We start from the raw sequence: 21,208 nt of genomic DNA on the forward strand, positions 1-21,208 counted from the left end.
GTCCCAAGAGTCTACAAGTGGAATCTTTGGGCAGCCACGGCACTGGCGCATCACACAGTGAAAAATATTCTAGACGTTTGTTTCGTAACGTTTCTACGTGTAATAGCTCCGTGATAGGGACAGGCTCTTTTTAGGCAGTATAAAAACACAGAAACCCATCAACCGACTATTTTGAGCCTATCCCCGGCGCTGCCCCTCCCCCAGACTCCCGTCTCCCAGACCGCACAGTGTGCAAACGAACTGGGACCGACGTTGTCGTCAGATTAGTTACCATCCCGGCAAGGTATCGCCAGCACAGGGCAGGGGCGCTGCCCGGATTCACATCCTTCGACACCTGAAGAACCTCAGTGAAAGCGAGCATTACCAAACCAGGCCAAGTTTGAACATTTGAGCGATCCAACTACGTACATTCGTACATTCATATCACCGACTGCGAGCCTGTGTTACTCGCCATCCCACTCCCAACACTTCAAGCCTTTTTTGTGGCCAATGATACACTCCTTACAAGTATAGCAATATCTGATTCAGCTAGACCAAGCCAAACCGCCATCCTACCTCGACCCGACCCGCATTCACCATCGTCTGCTCCTCGACCAAAACACACTGTGACAGCGTCTTCTCGCCTACCGCCCGGACAAGTCTCCCAGTCCTGCGCTGTGCTGTGCTGTCTTGGTTCTGCGCTCTTGCGTATTACACCGCGTCCCTCGTCAGACCCGACAGAGGAATACGGAGCGCACTGCAACACCGCCCTCGACCTTTCTGGTTCGAGCCAACGGCCACCGCAGGCCCCTCCCCCAACACTCGCCTGTCTGCGCGGCCACCCCCTCTCCAACAGCCCACCCACCCAACCGTTATTTGCCGCCAGAAGCTACAGCAGCAGCTGCGTCCCGTCACTGGTAGGGCGGGTTGCTTAAACCCTGCTATGCTTCACCATGCCGTCCTCTAAAGATCAGGATGTCGACTTCGACAACAACAGCCGCGTTCGTGAGGACCGACTGCCACACCGATCCAAAAGTGATTTACGGAGAGACACCAAGGACCGTGACCGAGATCGAGACCGAGACCGCGACCGCGACCGCGACCGCGATAGAGAACGGGACCGTGATCGAACCAGCACTACCGACCGGGACAGAGAACGTAGGAAGGAGAACAAGGACAAGGATAGAGAGAGGGACAGAGGAGACAGAGACAGGGAGAAAGACAGGGACAGAGACCGAGACAGAGGAGACAGGGACAGGGAAAGAGAGCGGGACAGAGACAGAGAGAAGGATAGGGACAGGGAACGAGACAGAGACCGCGACTACGACAGGGAACCGTCCCTTCTTCGAGAAAAGCGGTCATCCAGGACTCCCAGGCTGCTGAAAACCACCGACAGCGATACCAACTCCCGTTCATCGCGCCAGTCAGTGTCTTATCGCCGCCATCGGCCAAAAGAGATGGAGAAGGAAGAGTCCTCGATTCTGTCAGGGGCCGCGAGCTCCATGACCGACATAGTCCCGGAGCTTGCCCGGAGCATTGATCGGCCAAACATCCCGTATCCTACCTTCAGCAAAGTCCACAGCAAAGACCTCATTTACAGCAAAGAGGATCTCTCTTCCACCCGCACAGATCCGCTCACTCCTGATGGCACCGACGTCGGCAACAGCGACAAGAGGCGGTCAAAGTCCGTTGACTCTCGTTCGGCGCCACGGAAGTCTTCCTCTCTACGGAAGGAATCACGGAAAGAAAAAGAGGATCGGCCGCCCAGCCCACCGGAAACAGACCTGTCGGGCTCTAGAAGGAGGAGATCCGGGAATTCAGTATCGGTGAGAGAGGGAGAGCAGGGTCCAGAACGATCGGATTCCAGAAGCTCAAATCGGATGTCGAGATCAAGATCTGACGCCAGATCAAAGCTTTCCAAAGTTTCCAGAGTGTCCAGCGAAGCCACGGAGACACAGTCCCAGACGTTCACCTCCCAATCCAGGCATTCGCCCGAAACCACTCCGACAGAGAATACCGATGCCTCAACGGACCTTTCGACAGTTAAGGGGTCTACGATGGAGTCGATGGCGGATACGGTTCAAATCAGACGGCCACCGCCAATCGAGGTCGATTCGTCACCCGAGTCCGCACCAGACTCATCGCCAAAGACGCCTACGCAAACGCCACAGTTCCCGCCTCCCGCTGTATCCCAGGAACAAAAGCAAACGCGGTTTGACGCTCCGTCTGACTTTACTGCTGCCTCCGAGGCTGTGACGGATACGACTGCTCAGCGAGCACCACCACCACCGCCACCACCACCGCCGCCTCCTCTTAGCATTAACCTTCAAGAAGCAACGCGAGTCGACTATCTCCTGCAGAACGGCGGCTTGCCGCAAACTGTTCCAAAGACATTCCTTGCCGTTTTGCCGCGCCAAAATGGCAACAGGCCATCGAACCCACCTCTGCAGGGTGCTGAGACACTGTTTGCACCCTTTTTCAACCTGATCAACCAGTATCAGACAGTACTCAAGAACCATGGATCCATTGCGGTTGCCACTGGTCATCGGACCGTAGCCCGCCGTCTCTTAGATCGACTGGAGAACGTTTTCTCTCGCGATCTTTGCCCCGATGGCTGCCCGTGCATTATCTGCCAGCACTCGGACGAGACACATAGAGGTTTAGGATGGGGAGAAGTTCTCGAGAGGGTCAGCGGCCGGGTTGATCTGCCGCAGTGGCCGCCTTTCGACCTCGCGTCACTAGGAAGCAAGGCCCAAGAAGATCTAGCAGAACTTCCTCCGAGACCGACGTCTCCCATCAACATGGACCCTGACATTGCTGAAGAGTTTAGGGAACACTATCTGCGTCAAACGAAGCGTGTCAGGGCAGCTGTCGACAGGTGGATGCAAACATGCGAGAAAGCCCCTGCGCCGTTGCCCCAAGAGGTAGATGACGAGACGCTAACCTTTGCCATCCTCACCAACCTGGACCCCGACGACCGGCCATTCTTCAATGCTCTGTTATCCGGCTCGCGGGATCTTCATCCGGCAACACGAGCGCCGACACCCTCCCCACTACGTAAGCCTCGAAACGACTTCGTGGTCAAGACGGGTCTCTCTCTACAGAGACTATACCGCCTCTCTCAGGCCCCACGCGATGCCGAGACGGCAATGTATCTCGTAAAGAACCCTGCCATGCACGATCTCCTCTATACGATTTCCGACATCAACACTTCCGAGTGGGAAATCTTGATATCAGGTCGCTTCGACGGATTTCTCTGGTCCGGAGCAGATGATGATGGATACGAACGAGACACTCCTTTCTCCCGGGGACCGACGCCAGCGAACGGGATGGGGGGAGAGAGGGGATTCGCATCTCCTCGTATCATGAGCCCAGGCATCCGCAACTCCAGAACCAACACCCCCTTCAGCCCCGGTATGGGAGGCGGCCCAATGTCGTCCACTCCCTTTTCCCGCGGCCCGACACCCGCCTCCTTCGTCAGCGGGACAACGAACAACTCATCCTACCCTTCCCGAGGAGCGGTGAGCCACGACGAGGAAACGGAGATCCAGGTCGTGGGCGAGCTGGAGCGCGAAATCTTCAACGGCATGGAAGCGCTCGAAGACGCCTTTGAGAAGCTCCACGAACAAGCCATGGGAGTTAGGGATGCATTGAGGAGAAGGGGTGCGGCACTGGCTATGAGCCTACAGCAGAAGAGGGGACTCGGGTACAGAGGGATCGACGTCTTGCCTTTGAGCGGGAGCAGTGGCGCTTATGACCGACCTGCTTGGGCCGATGAGGAGAAAATGATGGACGGGCTTGGTGGTGGTGTCGGCGGTGGTGAAAGATACGGTGGCGGCGCTGGCGGCGGGCCCGGTCAAGGCAACGGTTACTTTGATGATACCCAGAGTGAATGGGGAATGCAGGATGATATCAGCGAGCTGGCGCCGGATGATTCGGCCAGCCAGATTAGCAGTAACCGGATGCGGAGGCCCAAGAGGAGACGGGAGAGGGCAACGCCGGCGCCGATTGAGGAGGAAGATGAGGCGTGAGCAATATGATGATTTGCGGTACTTTAGTTCTTATTTTGGGGTTTTTACTTACTTACACAAGGCGGAGTAATGGTTTTGGTTTGGTTTGTTTTATGAAAACGGAATAATGACAAAGAAGGCACGGATATTTTTTCCTTTTCTCAGAAGGCCATAATGGAACGAAATGACACGACCACAAAACAAACATGAAGACCGTTATTCGTTGGGTAATGAAAGCAGTTGGTGTGAGTGAGCAAAGGGAGCGAGTAGGAAGTGGTTGGTTGGTGTTTGATAGAGAGCAGAGCACCGGGTGCCGTAGCTTCAGCCAAGTTGTGTTGTTTGGTTGTCGAGAGCTCCGGAATGAGCTTGGGGTTGGCGTTCGTTGTCTTTGTACTGCTTTATCTTTATGCGGTCCAACACGAATCTGTTCTTCTTTATTTATAACGGGGGGGAACCGTCGATGTATACATACCATACCACTCTGTGCTTTTCATATGAATTAAATGCTAAATCGTAATGGCGCTTATCATCCATCGGGCTTTGTCGTGGCGGCATCAAGTTTAATATCCCATAGGTAGGTACTGTACCAGCGTACCCATGTGGGATGAACACCTGTTTGCCGTACCTATCCAACGTAAACACCGCGCGCCGAATTTTGGTGCCAGTTGAACGTATAAGGCTTGATTGTACACTTTATTTTTCTCTAAACCCGTTGTGTGTAATCGTACAACTTTAGTAGTAGGCTGCCACCCCCCCCCCCCCAAACTCATCACCACACGTGCAGTCACCACCGACACCGAACGCCTCTTTCTTACACCAACCATACCATGGGACACTCTCTCTCCGGTCCGGAGTATGTGTTTGTTCTCTCTCTCTCTTCTTACTTATTAACCTGAACCTGAGACAGCAACTTGACCGTCTCCTGCTCCTGCTCCCACTTCTCCGGCGTCATGGGCTGGACGGTCGCGATGATCTTCCAGTCGCTCAACATCGTCCACGTCTCGTTGTCGAGCATGGTGCCAATCACCACGTTCTCGACCAGGTCCAGCTCCTTCTCGCTGCCGGGCACGACCCGCTTCCTCTCGTCCTTCTCGACCACGCGCTGCCGGCTGGCGATCGAGACCGTGACTTGCCACAGCAGCTTGGTCGCGAACCCGGCCATGGGGAAGATCTTGAGCGAGACCACGCGGGGCTCCCTGTTGTAGCGCACGAGCTCCCACGTGCACGTGTGGCCCCGCGGCCGCTGGTGGATGTTGATGGCCAGCGGCATGTACAGGTTCGGGTCGACGATCCTCTCCAGCAGGTCCACGTTGCCCGAGGCGATGGCCTCGTTCATCAGCCGGTGCAGCGCCTTGGTGTGCGAGATCAAAGGCCCCTTCTTGAGCGAGACCAGCGGCTTCTGCCGCAAGCTAGGCTGCGACTGGAACCGGTATTGTCTGGAAAGCATAAAATCTACCACCTTGACCCTGACAATGCTCCAGAGGTAGGACATGAGCGGCTTGAACTGTTTCGGGAAGCGCGAGAGGGGAGGGACGACGAAGGTTTCTGTTTTGTTTTTTCATGGGGGGTTAGTTAAGTGGCCCCTTTCCGTTTGCCTCCATGGCGCTCTCATCTTTGTCGTGAATGTTATGTAGGAACGCATCAGGAATGGAGAAATAAATACCTGGGAGAACAATGGCGGGCGCCTTGGAAGGGTCCTGCTTGGCATTCTCCAACGACGGCGATGGTTGGGCCTTGTTATTCCTCGCCACATGACCGGCCATCTGGCGAACACGCGATTGGGTTCTTCTGTTGGCGGCTGCCCTGTTCTCCGAAGTAGAGAAGAGAGCCCGGCCCACGGCCATCACTGGCGAGTATGTTGTCGTCATCGTCGTCGTCAGCGAGCCCGGCGCGCGAGCGCGCAAGCCCAGCTTTGTTGCCGCCAGCATCTTGAATTTGTTCTTCTTTCCTTCACGGGCGACCTTGGCTTCGTAGCGACCTGTCCTTCGGTAGGGTTCGAGATATGGTATATGCGCACGAAAAAAGACTTTCCGGGTGACGTCAAGCCGTAGAATGTGTCTGGTGCTGGGGGAAGACCGCTGCTGTCGTTCGTTCCAAACTATTGGGATGATCCAATGGTCAGTTCCAGCCGGTCGGTATTGGAGCGTGGGTCGGCGGCGCGCGGTTCGGAGGACGGAGCTCGAAGCGGGACTTGGGAACGAGACGAGATCCGGGATCCGTGCTTGTGTGTGCGGATTCCCCCGTTCGGGCAGCTTCTTGCGCGCGCGGGTCGGACTTGGAAAGCGCTGGGAAAATGGAAACCCGCCAACAAAACGTACCTACAGCATCCACAACTGACGGCGGTCGAGGTACCTGTACGTGCCGCTGCGGACGTGGTCGAACGGGGTCGGAGCCGCTTCAAAATTTCCCACGACAGATCTCGGTTCGGCGGGCCATTATTGGAGAATTGAGACGCCGGCATAAACCCCCCAGCACAGCACGCCCGCTGCCCGCTCCTGCGAACCATCCACCACCCCGCCCGTGCCGCTCTCCAAGAAAGCTCTCCAAATGCGCGGACCAATGATTGTTCGCCATCTAATCGGCGTCCTCCGCTGGGGAGACCCCAGCACGACGACGATGAAAGGGTCTAGGCCTGAAGGATTGCGGATGGAGGAGCTGCTATGAGGAGGAGCTGCCATGCTACGTCGATTAATGACCGCAGGGATCGCCCGCTTCCCGTTGTTCGTGGTTTACACGTTGTGAAAGCCACTTGGTTTTGGTATCCTGTTTCGACTTTAACACCACATATCGACCTCACCTTGTATCTCCATCCCAAACGACAGTTACCTTGTGCGAACTAAACCAATCGACCGTCCCGCCAAAGCTACAGACCAGGTTTTCAACTCCTATTTCGAGCCCATTCGCGCACCAGTCCACGACCCCCTAGTCTCGAAAAGCAGTTCAACGAAGGTTCCTGGATTTTACTGTATGGGCAGACGATAATATCTTCATGCGCAACAGACCAAAGTCGTCCGCACAGCAGCGGGGAGCGGCTCACAGTACCTCCAACTTTGATCCCACGACGACGGCCGACCGACCCAAGAGCAGAAGCAACGACAGCGCCAACACACACATACACGCGGCCGCCACGGCGCCAGCGACAACGAACGGCAACGGGCTCGTCCGCCGTCTGCCCTCCCAGCTCCAACAACAACATCAACAAATACCAGGCGCGCCAACGCCTCCTGCTGCTCCTCCTCCTCCTCCTCCGCCACCCCCGCCCTACCATCTCCTCGACCATAGTCACCACCCCAACACCATCGAAGCCAACAGCGCCAATGTCCATGCCAGCACCAACAATGTCTCTCACACATCAACACCCAAACCAACAGCAGCGACTCCCACAACGGCGACCGTGGGAGCAGCGACACCGATCACGACGATCGATATGAACCACGACAGTACCAACCACAACAACAACAACAACAAGAACGCCGATAAATCTCCTATTCCGAATATGACAGCGACAGCCCACTCGTCCCTCCTCCAACCCCGCGTCGCCGTCGCCCTAGGCGTGCCCAAGAAGTGGCACTTCCTCCTCTGGCTCTGTCGCCAGTCTTCCACCTTCCCAGCCATCTGGTGGGGTCTTCCGAGTGCGCTCCGGCTGCTGGCCATGCTTCACCTGATCGTTTTCGGCGGCAGTCCAACGACTTGGCAGCACATTTTTGCGAGGGTGGTGGCAGCTGGTGTAGGCAGGAGTGGTGGTGGTGGTGGGACATCATCAACAGGAACGGCTGGGGGTGGAGGAGATATGGGGTGCGGTATCGGTAGTGATGGTGGTGCCATGATGATGGGAAGCCCGCATTTCTTGGCGTCTGGCGCTGGCGCTGGTGCTACCGGTGGTGGTGGTAGTAGTAGTACGTCTGGAGGGAACGCCAACGGGAACTATAACTCCTACAACCCAGGGGCTTCTGCGACAGGCTTCTCTGATCTGTCGTTTGAGGCGAGGCTGCGGTTGACGGAGACGTTGTTGGCTATCGTATGGGTGAGTATACTCCGTCACGAACCAGCACAAGGGAATTATTGGACCGAATCGCTGCATTCAAGGAAACCAGACAGCTAACTCTTACTCTACAAATTAGTGCGGCGCATCAGCATACCTCTCCTTCTTCTTCACAGATAGTCTCATGTCGCGATGGTAAGCACCTCATACATCTAAACCATCTCCCCTTCTTACCTCTTCCTCCCTTCCTTCCCGCTTTAGCCAACTTGGACCAGAAACTAACCCCTCCCCTCCCCAACCTCTAGGCTCGTAAACTACACCCCGCAAGCGACCATCGTCCGGCTCCTGACCATAACGACGCTAAACGCCTACCTGACGTCCCAAATTCTGTATTTGACGGCCGGCTCGCAAGACCCGCGGCTGCTCCTGCCGGCATGGGTAGGCATCTCGGCAATGCTGACTCTGTTATATCATATCACGCAGCGCAAGATCAACATCCGCAAGGAGACGAGCATGTCGATCCGGGCGTTTTCCGTGGCCAGCTTCATCAGTATGGTGGCGTTGCTGGCCCAGGTACACTCGAACCGGACCGACTACCCACAGATTCCCCTGTGGACCTTTGTTACCAAGGTTTGGCAAGAGTTGGTAAAAGTTGCTTTGAAGATTATGGACTACGGGACTGTTGCTAGGGACTACTAGGCGAGGTCTCCTTGATATTATTGGTTCTCTTATTGGGTTTGGGATACATACAGTCAAAGACGCAGTAGCAAGCATTGTACCGGCGTTTGGACTCAGGACTTCAGCAAGGAGAAAAGCATCATCCATTTCAGGAATGATATCACAAAGGAATTACGAACAAGTCATCGACTGTAAGAGGTATCATGAAGTATTATTGAACTTTCAAAAGACCGCCAGCGCTGCGGCATGTCATGATGACGCGCAGGCAATGTGCAGCCTTGCATTTCATTCAGTTGGACGCTTCCTGCGTATGACGACCCCTAATAAAAGATCCGCCTCGCTAAGTATAAGTCCTCCAACTGTCATCAGTCTACCAACCAAAGCAAAATAAAGCCGGTTAACCATCCTGGGGTATCATGTCTATGCGCCATAAGAGGGCCCGTAGGCGAAATGCGTCACTGGGCGGTATTATCGCCAGCGACCCCTGCCACATGGGCGGCTCCCTGACCCGCGTATCTGTCGGCGGTGTCGGCGCGACGAGCATGTGAGGCTTTAGAAACCGTGGACCTTGATGGTCTTCGCATCGAGACCGAGGCCCTCGTCCTTGTTGGTAAGGAAATCCTTGATCTTGGCACGCTGATCGCCCTGGAGCTGAATCACGTCGCCCATCTTGGAGTCCTCATCGCCAATGATGGTGCCATTGCAGGCTGCAAGCAGGGTTAGTGATGGTCCGATACGAAGATGGAGATGGAGGGATCAAGCGCATACCAAATTCCTTCTTGACGACCTTTAGGATCTTCTTGGCATCAAACTTCTTGGGAATACCCTGGACGGTAGTCAAGGTCTTGCGTCCATTGCGCTCTGCATGATAGTGTTAGCATGTGGTGTAGGGCGACGACACATGCCATGTGGGATGGCGGCGAGGTGACACGTACGCTGAATGCGGATATGGATGTACTCCTGAGTTTGTTTGGTCTGTCCGGAGTCCTCCTCGTCGGCTTCGGCGAAGGGGTCTAAAGTATGTCGCGTTAGTATAGCTGCGCCTTGGTATACGAATAAAGGGGGGATAGGTTCGAGTCGCGGTGTGGAGGGAGGAATGGGGGGTCCACATTGGCCATGGCAGACATGACGTGGAGCATCACATCACTGAGCTGTGGTCGCGCCGTCGGGTGGCCGATGCAGAGAGGGGAGGGAGGCCGTGGGCGCGCCTGGGCACGATGAGGTACGATGGAATGCCACGTACCGTAGGTCTTGAGATTTTCGATTGACATAAACTCGAAGTTCGCGGGGTACCTGGGGAAAGGGTTCTGTTGATGGGCGGGAATGCAGCGACCGACGACTGTGGTAGTGTCTCGCTGAGAGGTGTTGGTAGGTTGAGAGGTTGTTGGGAGCTTGTCTCGAAGTTGCTTGGTCAAAAAAGTGCCGGCGGAGGCTACTTTTAAATGATAGATGAATGCGGGCGGTGAATGGATGCTGGAGTTGTTGATGGAGAAACGGGGAATTGGAAGAGAGAGATGGAAAGGGAAGAGGTTGAGGGGAAGAGATAGTGGAAATAGTGGGGCGTCGGGGCCCTCCCGGTCAAAGCTCAGGCAACCAGGCATCAATTATTGTCCGCTGGGTAAGGCGGGCCACGAGTGGTCCAGGTTCTTCGGAGGTGACTAACCATCGGTCATGTGAGGCACAGACTTCCAATATTGCTAAGGCTCTACCTGGAGAGAACATCTGTGCCGCATCTGGCCCCTTGCATGGCATGAAGTTGGTTGTTCCATTTACGGACTTGACGTTTGCACACTGCTTTTTGGATCGCACTGGACTTGGCACGTTTGCCAGCACATTCTAGGACGACAAGGCCTGGAGGTGCCCCTGCCGCTAACTCACCCTCACTGGCCGCTACTGCTGAACTCATTCTGAAATGCAAAGCCCGTTCGAAGGTGCAACTCTCCCCTCGTCACTGGGAGAACTTGAAGGTGATTTCCATCAGATGAATCAAGTGTCCATTGCGTCGCAGCAGGTTACGATTGATACGATTGATAGTGGTAGGCCGGGCGTACGTGCCAAGTCACCCCACCCCGGCCACGAGCATCGCGTCACGCGAGACTCCCTGATAACTCGATCCGGTGCAGGTTCGGTGACGGGTTGGTCATGTTGTGCAACAAGGACACATTGTAGCGTCGGTAGGTAGGTAGGCCCAGCGGCAGCCCATCGCGACCGCCCTGAATTCTAGGGATCAAACGACCAACACGCATTTTCCGGCTCCTCTTATCAACTAGAGGTACCAACCAGTCATGCCAGCCAACCTACGCGCGGGGAATTGTGACAGCTTCGCCAAAATGTGAGGCTGAAAGGGCCCCGGGCCGGGCTGTGTCGACGGAAATACATACGTCAGTTGTAGGGCAGATTCCCCCTGTTGGGCGTAGATTCCAGGTGGCGGACGGGGAATCTGCGGGGGACCCCAGTCGCCTGTACACTATCGCCTTGACGAGACCGCCTGTCAAAATCATTTTTTGCCTCCATCGGCTTCTCCGCGCCTTTCTTCTCCAGCCCATTCTGGACCCATCACTCCAGTCACACCCGACCGTCACTGGCAAGAACCCCAACCCAACATCCTCCGGGCCAATCTTTCGGACCCTACCGACAAGTACATATGCCTCGTTATGCCCCGGAAGAGCTGGCAGCCGATGCCGTCCCGGTGGTTCGGCAGGAGACTACTGGCGATGCGGAACTAGACTGGCGACCTCTCTTTCGTCATGAGTGCACCTTCAGCCCAGTCATTTTTCAAGATGTCATGCTCAACTTGATCAAGAACCCAAACATCAACTCATCCTGGCTCTTCCGTGCTGATATTCTCCATGACTCAAAGAAGAAGGAGACCCCTCCGTCTGACCTGGGAGACGTACCCGGCATCCCATCTTTCGACGGCTTTGGGCTTAGCCGATATATGATCCGCCGGCTTATTCCTCGGAGCACCATGAGGGACGAACCTATGGATCAGACATGTCTCATTTATCAGAGTGGGGGTAGTGATTCCGAGGGCGGACTGCAGAGGCATCTGGTTGTCTATCTCCCTCACGTCTCCTCAGAGGCCGAGATGCCGTTCTATCACCCTACAGTCCGGGGTATAGCCTTTCATCACGAGTGGTCTCCCACAGAGATGCGCGGATCTGTATCTCTCTCTTATCTCTATTTCGAAGGGGGCGAGCGTCCCGACAAACTCACGAGAACCGCCCTTCACTTGCTTCAAGCCTTATATAAACATGGACAGGGCAGAGCTGACGGTTATCAGAAACGGGTGCACCATGATCTCCTAGTCCCGCAGGCCCGTGTGCAAAACACATATACGGCTCTAAAGCAGAAATATGCCCGCACTCTGATAGAGGCATGGGCCGAAACTACCGATCCTACCAAGCATGTCTTTGAAGACCTCTGCATCGCTGCCTTTCTCATCGAGCTGTGGTCCGACATGTACAAACAATGTCCTTTCCCTGGGTTCGTTGATATCGGCTGTGGTAACGGCCTCTTGGTTTATATATTGAATCTGGAAGGATTCAAGGGCTGGGGCTTCGACGCCAGGTCACGCAGATCATGGGCGACGTACACCACCCGTTTAGAAACCCCTACAGGCGTTCAGGAATCCTTACAGCAGCTAGTCTTGCTACCGCCGCCTGTGAGCAGGGATGGAATTGCGGAGATCTCAAGTGAGGATTTCCGGGAAGGCCTCGTCCATGACGGCCGGTTTCCCAAGGGCACCTTCATCATCTCCAATCATGCTGATGAGCTGACGCCCTGGACACCCATTTTGGCCGCCATATCAGATTGTCCCTTTATCATGATCCCTTGCTGCAGTCACGACCTGACAGGAGCGAGGTTTCGTGCACCAGTACCCAAAGACAAGAAAAAGGCCCACTCGGCGTACTCTTCCCTCTGCTCATGGGTTACCCAGATCACCACGGATTGCGGTTGGGTGGCCGAGCAAGAGATGCTGAGAATCCCTAGTACGCGCAATACGGCGATAGTTGGGCGCAAGCGGCACGGCGACATATCGGCCATTGATGTTGGGGTCATTGTGAATCGATACGGTGGCACTGCTGGCTACCTAGAGACGGTAGTGAAGCTGGTGAAGTCCACCAATATGGACGAGAAGCACTGATAGGAAAGGGCTCATCAAGGCTTTGATTGCTAATTTTAGTCGAGCTCGGGGACAGGCAAGTGGTCTACCAGCTTCATTCTCAAGCCCAGCTTCTCCAGCTCTTCAACAGCCAGCCGGTCTCTTAGTCCCTCAGTCTCCTGCTGGGTGGACAACACGAAATCGTGTTTCAACAGCCAGCTCCCCTCCTTCACGCCGTATTCCTCTGCTGTGGCCTTGTCCACCTGCCCTAGTTCGACTACCAAGCTCTTTTTGACCCCAAAGACAGCGTCCGATGATTCATAAGGGTCACCCTTCAGATATAGAGCGCTGGACCAAGATATCGGCATTAGCAAAAGGAAGGTTGTGTTGGAAGACAGGCAACACGAAGAAAATATACTTACGTAACAAGCGGATCCCACCCGTCCTTTTCAAACTTGAAATGCACATGCGCCGGCCTCCACGGGTGACGATTCAGCCTCTCCAGCAACTTGCCCACTGGCCCGTCGTGCGGGATCGGGTAGCTGACGGGCTTGATGCCCTTGAACCAAAACCTGCCCTCGCCATCGCTCTTCATGACACACCGCTCGCTCGGAGCGTCCCGGTCGGCGTGCTGCACATCGTAGTGGCCCGAGCTGTCCGTCTCCCAGATGTCGATGGTCACGCCGGGAAGCGGGTTGCCCTTGAGGTCCTTGACCGTGCAGACGGCTAGCATCGGCTCGCCCTCGGGGTCCGAGGTCATGCTGCTGCCGTTGGGCAGGACGGGGGCGTCATGCGTGTGGAAGGGGCCAAGAACAGAACCTTCGGTGCCTCCTGGGGGCGTCGGGTGGTTGATGTTGTCGACGAGGAGGGAGAGGCCGAGGACGTCGGAGAGGAGGATGAATTCCTGGTTATTTAAATCATTAGCATCATACGTCTGTTTGATTTGGCATTGGGACAGACCCGTAGCTCATAAGATATCTCTTCGGCCTCCTGGGTTCACGATACTCCTCCCTCTCTCTTCCCCTTCGCAACACACTAGGTACTCTCCCTTCTGCCAGATGTGGAAAACGAACTCCATAGGAACCCCTTCCAATTTTCATAACCTTTGTAGTAGTCATAATAAAAAAACAGCAGTAAATTCGAGAGAAACGGAACAGCAAAAAACTTACATTCCTCACATCGCTACATATCTTGCCACAGCTAATCAGGAACTGGAGAGCAGCCATCCACTCGTCCGAGCTCAACCGGGTCTCGCGCGCAAAGTCGTGCAGGTGTGTGACCAGCCGTGCCATCAGGTACTTGAGCCGCGCATCGGACGCCTGCGAGTTGATCCGGATCGTGTTGGGCGTGATGTTGTCAATGGTTAGGTCAAGGAGGGGAGGGAGGTTGGCTGTTGGGTTCGTGTTGTTTTCTGCCATTGTGTCTTGCTTTTCCGGGTTTCCTTCTTGTGGTGGTTTCGGCATCTGGGTATTTTGTGTAAGGGTGGCTGCTCGATGTTGAGAGGTAAGAGAAGATGTCGTAGGGTGTTGATTGTTGGTTGGTTGGAGTTGAGGCAAGAAAGAGGAGGAGGGGAGGGCAAGAAGTAAGAGAAACAGAAGAATCACAGGTGAGAAAGTGACATACGAATGAACAGTTCGGATTGAGCTCTTAAAAAGAGGGATCAATTCTTCACCGAACTCACCCTAGTTTATTTAGCCTTTGCTCACTCAGTCTCGGGTATATATAAACCGGCGGGCGGTTGAACAGACGTTCGTGACGCAATCACGGGGTACTATTCTTTCTGCCGCTAACAACTTGGGCTATCCACGTCTATCCACGTATGTGGTCTCTGCAGTATACCTTTGACTCTACACTAGTTTCAGCCAGTTACCACTATGCTATGCTATAGCTAAACAAGATCGACAAATCTCACCGCTTTCAGGTACCGTCTGAACGGAGATGCATTAGACTGATCTGACTACGTTCCAACAAATCACTTATAAAGCAGTTACCAAGCCGCGCAGCGGTTCCGTTCGACAGCTCTTGGCTAGGGGCCGCTGATCGGTACATCTAGATCTGCCTTGCACCGTAAATTGTCTCCGGTAACTTAGGCCCAATAGATTAACATATTTTTAATAAATAAATTTCATCACACAGAACAAGTGTTTCTGGTCTCTAGACTCCCTAGGAGACGATTAGTTTCAAAGACCCTCTCACCGTTGAAAGTTATTTGCCCCTCTTCACTACAAACTGTTAATGGGCACTTAGACCACTACCCCATGGAGCTTATCCGCTGAAACCCCTCCATCTGATAGCCGAACCAAACAGGGGTGATAATGTGGGGATGGCAAGGAGGGGTGTGATGGCAGCCTTGCAGTTGTGCCTCTCGACTGCCATCACAACTATATAAGACCACTTAAGCAACCGAATTGCCAGCTTCGGTTACTTGTATCCTTTTGGAACATAGCCTAGTTATGTAGTGGTCCGCCAGCGCCATGACAAGGGGAATGCCTTCAACGTGGACCGAATTTGGGGCAGGGCGTTCGGGGTAGGTACCGCATGCATGCACAAGATCTTGATCGTTTTATTTCAGGGACCACTTTCTTCCTTCGTTCATTGTTTCACTCACGGTTCAGTCTAGTATCACACCGGAACCGCTACAATTCTCCAAAACCATGGGAAGCCAAGTATTGCGCTCAGAGCAGGCATGAACATGAACCTTCCTTTCATTACAGCCTTCACCACATCCCCCTTCTCTTCTCTATCTGAATCAGAAGAACACCAAAAGATATTGGCTATTACACTAAAAAGTAGATACTGTATGTATGTGGAGATATCTTAACCCATCAAGTCTATGATCTTCAAAAAAAAAAGTTCTTCTCTGTCTTCGTTTGATACCTTAAAACATCTATGTCCTGCTTGCCCTGCTCTTTAGGTATGTATCCAATGGTCGTTAAAAGTTACTGAACGAGTGTAAGAAATATGCTAGCCTGCCACCCACAACGCCGTCCTCCCTTATGCAAGTGCAAGCTATGCAAAAAGAAGATATCGAAAAAGAAAAGGTCAATAAGAGAACCTCCTGATGTGCTCAGCATCAAATGGTGATTGTATGGTATGGTAGTACGTCACATACACACATCCATATAAAGGACAGTCATGACCCTTCAAACCATCCATCCGTACCGTTCTAACCATCAAAAAGCCAAAAAAAAAAATTAAAAAAATCATCAACATGGATGGACACTGTGCCTCTTGCTAGCAGCATTGCTCTTATTAGTCCAGATCTCTGCCGACGGCTGCGGAGTCGAGTATCTCCTCTGCTCCGCGTACTTGGCCAGCGTATCCTTGCTCGGCGTCGACAAACCCGTCGCCGGCGAGAAAGTGGAAGCCCTGGATGGAACGCTGCTAACCGGCCTCAAGCTGCTGCTGCGGTTCAGGCCGCCGCTGTAGCTGCTCAGCCGGTTGTTACTGTGGGACAGGTAGCTATCCGGACGGTCGGTGAACCTGGCGTCCAGGTGGTGCCCGTGGAGCGACGCGCGCGAGTTGCGGTAGGAATTGCGAGAGTTGCGCGGCACGCTGTTTGTGCTGTACCGAGCTGTCGAGGCGGCGCTGACCGAGCGGCTACCTGGGTGAGAGGAGGACGGCGCGTGGAGCGCGGCCCCTGGAGGTGCGGGTATGTCGAGCGAGGTGGTGCTGCCGTTTTTGTCGATTGGACTCTCGGGAACCTCCTCCAGGACGGGGAGGGTGTCTTCCGATTCGCCGATGCTTGCATCCTCGTCTGATGTTGAGATCCGGATGTCCTTGTAGGACTGGTCCTGGAATCCTGCCATGTCTGCTTCCTCGTCCACGATCTTGGACATGCGCCATACTTGGGCCACTTCGAACGACGGTTCTACAGGCCCTGCTGGTTCCTGCTCCTTCTCTGACTTCTTCGGCTGCGGCATGTCTGGCGCTCTCCTCTCCATGTTCTCAAAGAATCGGACGCGGGCCCATTCCAGCTCGTCGAAGAATCTCTCCTTGTTTCGTGAGAGCGACATCCAGGTCGAGATGATACCGAGACCGACGAGGATCAACAAAGCGACGACCGTGAAGCCTTGGATGACAATGATGATGATGCCAAACGCAGTGACAATGATCCTGTTCAGTGCGAACTCCGGGAGGAAGGCGATGGAGAGGCCCGTGGTGAAGATCTTGCAGATGCTGAGAATCCAGATACCCATGGCGGTGTTGCGAGCTCCTTCGAAGGGGTTAATGATGACCATGATGGCGAACGAAATGATGTCAAGGACGAGCAGGCCGTAGATCTGTGCATAAACGTTTTGCGCTCCGCCTCCGATGAAGGCTGCCCGAACGAACAGGTAAGGAACGTAAAAGGCGGTAAACCACCATCTTGTGCGCCTATATCTCGCGGTCATCCAGCCCCAGCTCTTGACGAAAGCTTGGTCTTCGTGAACGGTCGGGCGGGTGAGGTCATCGTCGACGTGGCGAATGCGGAAGAGCGAGATTGTAAATACTGGCTGAACCTCCAGCTCGTTCTTTTTCACAGTTCTTGCCCAGGTCGGAGTCAGACCGGGGAGACAGCCAAGCATCTTTCCTCGGTGGAAGATAAGCTCTTCGGTTCCACACTCAAATCTCCCGGACTTGGTGCGGGAGTGGATTCCCAGAGCAACCAGAACGGTAACGCCGATGAGGAAAACCGCGAAAGATACTCCAGCAATGACAGTTGCATCCCCTGAGCCGCCGTATGTGAACTGGTACATCGTGAGAGTCATGACGGCAAAGAAGGACACGAGAAAAGTTCGCTGCAGGGCCAAGACCGTGAATCCAATCCAGTGGCTGCGGAAGTAGGGCAGGCTGTCCGCATTCATCATCTTTGTGAGCGCAAGGAGCTCGAGGAACCCCTTGAGAGCTACAACAGCAACGCCCGCCAAGACAATCGCGATCACGATCCAGGTGAGTCCGACAAGAACGGCATCAGCGGCGGGGATTTTGACCATGGAGAGCGTTCCAGAGAATCCAAACCAAGAGCCTGGGATAGGCAAGCCAAGTTGAACAGGGTCCCCAGCCCAGTTGTAATCGTAAGGGTTGCTGGCATTGTAAGCATGCCTCTTCGTGAGCGTCTCCGCCGCCTTCTCAGCAGCCTTTCCGTAAATCTGGGAGATCAAGCCCCCGTTAGTATCGAGAACCGCGGGACCAGCGCCTCCAACTTGACTGGAGTTGCCTTGGAATCCAACAAATGAATCGACTGAGTTCACGAATTTCTTGGTGTAGATCATGCCAGCAGACCAAGCAAAGTTGCTCCACCATGCTGTTAGGACGGAGGGCCAGTCGAGAGAGAGGGCGCCCGAAAAGAAAATGGCCTGGAAGGTTTCCAAGATGATGAAGACGGAGAAGGAGTGGGCGTAGTGCATCCTCATGTGAGTTACACTGACGCCATAAGCGGCTGTCGCAAATGAGGCGATGATGGCTAAAATCGTGGTTGCGCCTAGAGCGGAAGCGACTGCGTCGGGGTGGGCAAAGCTGTTCCCGTTCCTCATGACCGCTTGGAAACATCCTATTTCCGTCATACTTGAATTCGAAAATATCCGTAGCTTCAGGGTGCCTTCGAAGTCGGGAATCGCATAGGCGATGTCCGGGATGCCACTTACGTCTCGGGGCGCGACTGGGATCATGATATAAGCGCCCACCGGTTTGTTGGCAACAAGGGGGCAAAGACTGGCACAATACGAATGAGTGGAAAGGCTTGCAGAAGATTCGGCGGGCTATGATCTTACCTGCTGATCATAGCGTTGCATGGGTTGAAAGTCATGGAGAGTCTGTTTTCGCCATCTACAGCACGATTGTCAGTTGTGAGAAGGCGGGCAGAGGGATCTCATTGTAGCCTTACAAGCATCGACGGAGATATACACTATAAGATCAGTTAGCATGTCTAGAGCCAACTTATTTCTGCGTGGGGATTTTGCTCACTCATCGTTGACTCGTTTCTGATATTGCTTGTTGCATCAAGATGAAGGACAATGGTCATGTTGTCGGCAAAATATGCGCCATCGAATTTGGTGACATTGAACAGACTTTCGCCGCCCAAACAGTCTCCAAAGTCACCGGTATAGAGCGCCGGCCTGCGGTCGACAGCCAGCTGTCGTGTTTTTCCATCTGTACCGGTGCCTAAGACATATGCTTTCTCTTTGGTCTGGTCAGCTGCAGAGGGAAGGACAAGGATCCCGAGGAAGAGGAAGAGGAGGGTGAATATTCGATGACTTGGTGCCATCTTGAAAGGATTGACTTTAGTTGGTATTGGCCCCGAGCCAGTAGTCCTATGTCCTGGGCGACCCAGCCCCCTTCGGAACAAGATAGCGAGTTGATATGCGTGTTGTGAGTATCCAGCACCAGAGAGTTTTGAGTATCCTTAGTAAGCTATGGTGCTGTAATATCTGATGCAAGGTCTATCGGAGGATAACCCTAACGGCTTCAGGACTGTCGATGGGGTGGATAGAAGAGCGAGTAAAAATTTCGGTTGTCACGGGAGAGTCCGGACGCACGTCGTCAATGTGATCTAAAAATCGAAGTAACGCAGGACCACCGTCATAGACTGCGCCTAGTGATAACCGAGAGTGCGAGGCTGAAGATGCTGGTCGGAGTGGTGTGGTGGACTTGATGATTTGTATCAGAGAGCGTCGGATTTGGTATATCGTGTCGGGGTATGCGGCATCCGGGAAAAGAATGTTTGGACGTGTATAGGCAAAACACGAACGATGAGGCGGCAACGCGAGTTGTAGATTCAGTGAGCGAGGTTCGGTATGCTGGTTAGAGATGGACAGCTGTCTGGCGAGAGAGAGAGAGTGACGAATAGCTTCTGGAGACGTAGTTTGCTATCTGTCTTAGTCCGATGATAGAGCGAATGAGTGACGATAGTCCGGGTTTAGTCCGTTTGCAGATGTGTTGTCTGAGAGCCGCAAGTGGTGATGTGTTGTAGCGAGAGAAGGCAAGGCCCCGTTGTCCGGTGCGGGAGACTGAAGGAGGACTTGGGGCGGAAGCAACGGTTTCGAAGTGAGATTTCTTTCTGGAGGACCTCCCTTGAGCCAAAGCAGTCCAACTACCTATCCAGACTGCCCACGAGGCAAATCCGATATCCACAGCTTCCCGAAATTTTAGATGGAGCGAACGGATGAGCTCTGGTGCTGTGCTTGTTTAGCTCCCTAATCACTCGATTGGGCAAAAGGAGTAAAAGAAGGGCCTTGCTGAGGCGTGACCTGCAAGTATGCGGGGATGGCTTCTCTGCAACGGATTAACCAGACACTGCGAGAACACGGAACACTGCGGTGGCCGGAGGGAAGAAACAGGTCAACATACGCACTGCTCACAAGCACCCAGAGGACCAAGACAGACGGGGACGGGGAGGAGAAGGGGGTCTTTGGGTTTAATGACCGGATCGTCTCCATCGTTGCTAGGCGTTGGAGCGTTTTAATTTGATGTGTCCACGAACCCGCCAGGACTTCCAGAGGCGAAAATAGGCCAAGAGTTATTTGCAAGGTGGAACTCTCGCAAGCGAAGAAGAAGCGATTCTTTCGTCATGGATGATAATGTAAAAGGAGAAGGGAGGAAGCACACCGTCGGGCAGTCCAGTTCAGCGCTGCTGCGCTCAAGCAGCTCCGCCGGTGATGACGGAGATAGATAGACAAGAAGCTGAAGCCGCCATATCGTGAGCTTCTGTTGGTCTCAACATCGAATGGAAAAATCCGTGGACAACGTTCCAAATGCACAATTTATGTCCCCTGTCTAGACAACAGGAGGCACGTAACACCACCGATCTAGCGATCACCCGATGTCCCCTGCCCGGTTGCCCGGTTTGTTTGGTTCGTGATGTTTGGCGAGTGCCAAGAAGAGTCAACAGACCGGCAGTCAAGTGCCGCAGTCGTCAGAGCCCGACAGGATGGGTTGTTGTCCGAAAATCGACTGGCGGCCAGGATGGACGGGCTGCCGAATTGTCCGACCATCTCCCCTTCCCCTGCCGAGCCTCGTGTGCATCTTGACCCTCCGGAAAGCTCGGTCCACTATGTAGCTGCGCTAAAGATTCGGCGACTCGGAATGATGCAAGACATCGATGCTTCTGTCCTGTCCATCATTCTTCTCGATGTTGACTTTCTTTGCTTTCAGGGACTGCCGTCGACCGAGGAAAGATCCGTTAGTTTATAGTCCTTTGAGAGGTGCCACGTGAACATTGATTGTTATACGTACGGGCCTTTGCAGAGTTGTTCACGATGAAATTGGATGTCCACTTGTTGGCTCCGCTCACTGCTAGCGAATTCCGGCATATGGGATTTTGGATTTTTGGTCGGTCAGGAACAGCGGTCCATTCAGAGCGTGTTCAGCAGCTCCTGAAGTTGGGCTTCTGAATCGATTTTGGTACTTCGGGGATGCGGCCACCCTGGTGTGGTTTTCCGAATTAGTCCTCCTTGGCATTGAATTCAGAAGGCT

At 54.0% G+C, this 21,208-nt stretch overlaps 6 protein-coding genes across 6 annotated transcripts; 3 read left to right on the forward strand and 3 right to left on the reverse strand.

The window, feature by feature from the left end:
• Window positions 1–932: 932 nt before the first annotated feature.
• SMAC4_05428 (uncharacterized protein) lies at window positions 933–4,499 on the forward strand (the record flags this gene model as incomplete). Its single annotated transcript, XM_066090288.1, has 1 exon — window positions 933–4,499. The coding sequence occupies one exon, from the start codon at window positions 933–935 to the stop codon at window positions 4,008–4,010; it is 3,078 nt and encodes a 1,025-aa protein (XP_065945529.1). The 3' UTR covers window positions 4,011–4,499.
• Window positions 4,500–4,743: 244 nt separating this feature from the next.
• Window positions 4,744–6,431, reverse strand: SMAC4_05427 (uncharacterized protein). The gene is made up of 2 exons (XM_003347080.2): window positions 5,653–6,431; window positions 4,744–5,534 (listed from the first exon to the last, which is right to left on the reverse strand). Exons 1-2 carry the CDS (start codon window positions 5,915–5,917, stop codon window positions 4,870–4,872), a joined length of 930 nt encoding a protein of 309 aa, XP_003347128.1. The 5' UTR covers window positions 5,918–6,431; the 3' UTR covers window positions 4,744–4,869.
• Window positions 6,432–6,503: 72 nt separating this feature from the next.
• SMAC4_05426 (uncharacterized protein) lies at window positions 6,504–8,743 on the forward strand. The gene is made up of 3 exons (XM_003347079.2): window positions 6,504–8,013; window positions 8,111–8,166; window positions 8,277–8,743. Exons 1-3 carry the CDS (start codon window positions 6,979–6,981, stop codon window positions 8,668–8,670), a joined length of 1,485 nt encoding a protein of 494 aa, XP_003347127.1. The 5' UTR covers window positions 6,504–6,978; the 3' UTR covers window positions 8,671–8,743.
• Window positions 8,744–8,845: 102 nt separating this feature from the next.
• On the reverse strand, window positions 8,846–10,250 carry SMAC4_05425 (uncharacterized protein; the record flags this gene model as incomplete). Its single annotated transcript, XM_003347078.2, has 4 exons — window positions 8,846–9,356; window positions 9,418–9,510; window positions 9,585–9,662; window positions 9,893–10,250. 4 exons carry the CDS (start codon window positions 10,248–10,250, stop codon window positions 9,202–9,204), a joined length of 684 nt encoding a protein of 227 aa, XP_003347126.2. The 3' UTR covers window positions 8,846–9,201.
• A 707-nt stretch (window positions 10,251–10,957) lies between these two features.
• Window positions 10,958–12,796, forward strand: SMAC4_05424 (uncharacterized protein; the record flags this gene model as incomplete). Its single annotated transcript, XM_003347077.2, has 1 exon — window positions 10,958–12,796. The coding sequence occupies exon 1, from the start codon at window positions 11,294–11,296 to the stop codon at window positions 12,794–12,796; it is 1,503 nt and encodes a 500-aa protein (XP_003347125.1). The 5' UTR covers window positions 10,958–11,293.
• A 3,164-nt stretch (window positions 12,797–15,960) lies between these two features.
• SMAC4_05422 (uncharacterized protein) lies at window positions 15,961–20,068 on the reverse strand (the record flags this gene model as incomplete). The annotated part of the gene is made up of 3 exons (XM_003347075.2): window positions 18,701–20,068; window positions 18,508–18,562; window positions 15,961–18,448 (listed from the first exon to the last, which is right to left on the reverse strand). Exons 1-3 carry the CDS (start codon window positions 18,999–19,001, stop codon window positions 15,961–15,963), a joined length of 2,844 nt encoding a protein of 947 aa, XP_003347123.1. The 5' UTR covers window positions 19,002–20,068.
• Window positions 20,069–21,208: the final 1,140 nt, after the last annotated feature.

The sequence above is a fragment of the Sordaria macrospora genome, chromosome 1, assembly GCF_033870435.1.
Source record: "Sordaria macrospora chromosome 1, complete sequence".
Classification (NCBI taxonomy): Eukaryota; Fungi; Ascomycota; class Sordariomycetes; order Sordariales; family Sordariaceae; genus Sordaria; species Sordaria macrospora.

Excerpts from the sequence above, each read along its gene's own strand:
- SMAC4_05426 (XM_003347079.2), top strand. The coding sequence starts at position 6,979 with ATGCGCAACAGACCAAAGTCGTCCGCACAGCAGCGGGGAGCGGCTCAC. Across the intron at positions 8,014-8,110 it reads CGTTGTTGGCTATCGTATGG|TGCGGCGCATCAGCATACCT; the intron begins GTGAGTATACTC and ends TCTACAAATTAG. Across the intron at positions 8,167-8,276 it reads GATAGTCTCATGTCGCGATG|GCTCGTAAACTACACCCCGC; the intron begins GTAAGCACCTCA and ends CCCAACCTCTAG.
- SMAC4_05427 (XM_003347080.2), bottom strand. The coding sequence starts at position 5,917 with ATGCTGGCGGCAACAAAGCTGGGCTTGCGCGCTCGCGCGCCGGGCTCG. Across the intron at positions 5,535-5,652 it reads GCCCGCCATTGTTCTCCCAG|AAACCTTCGTCGTCCCTCCC; the intron begins GTATTTATTTCT and ends AAAACAAAACAG.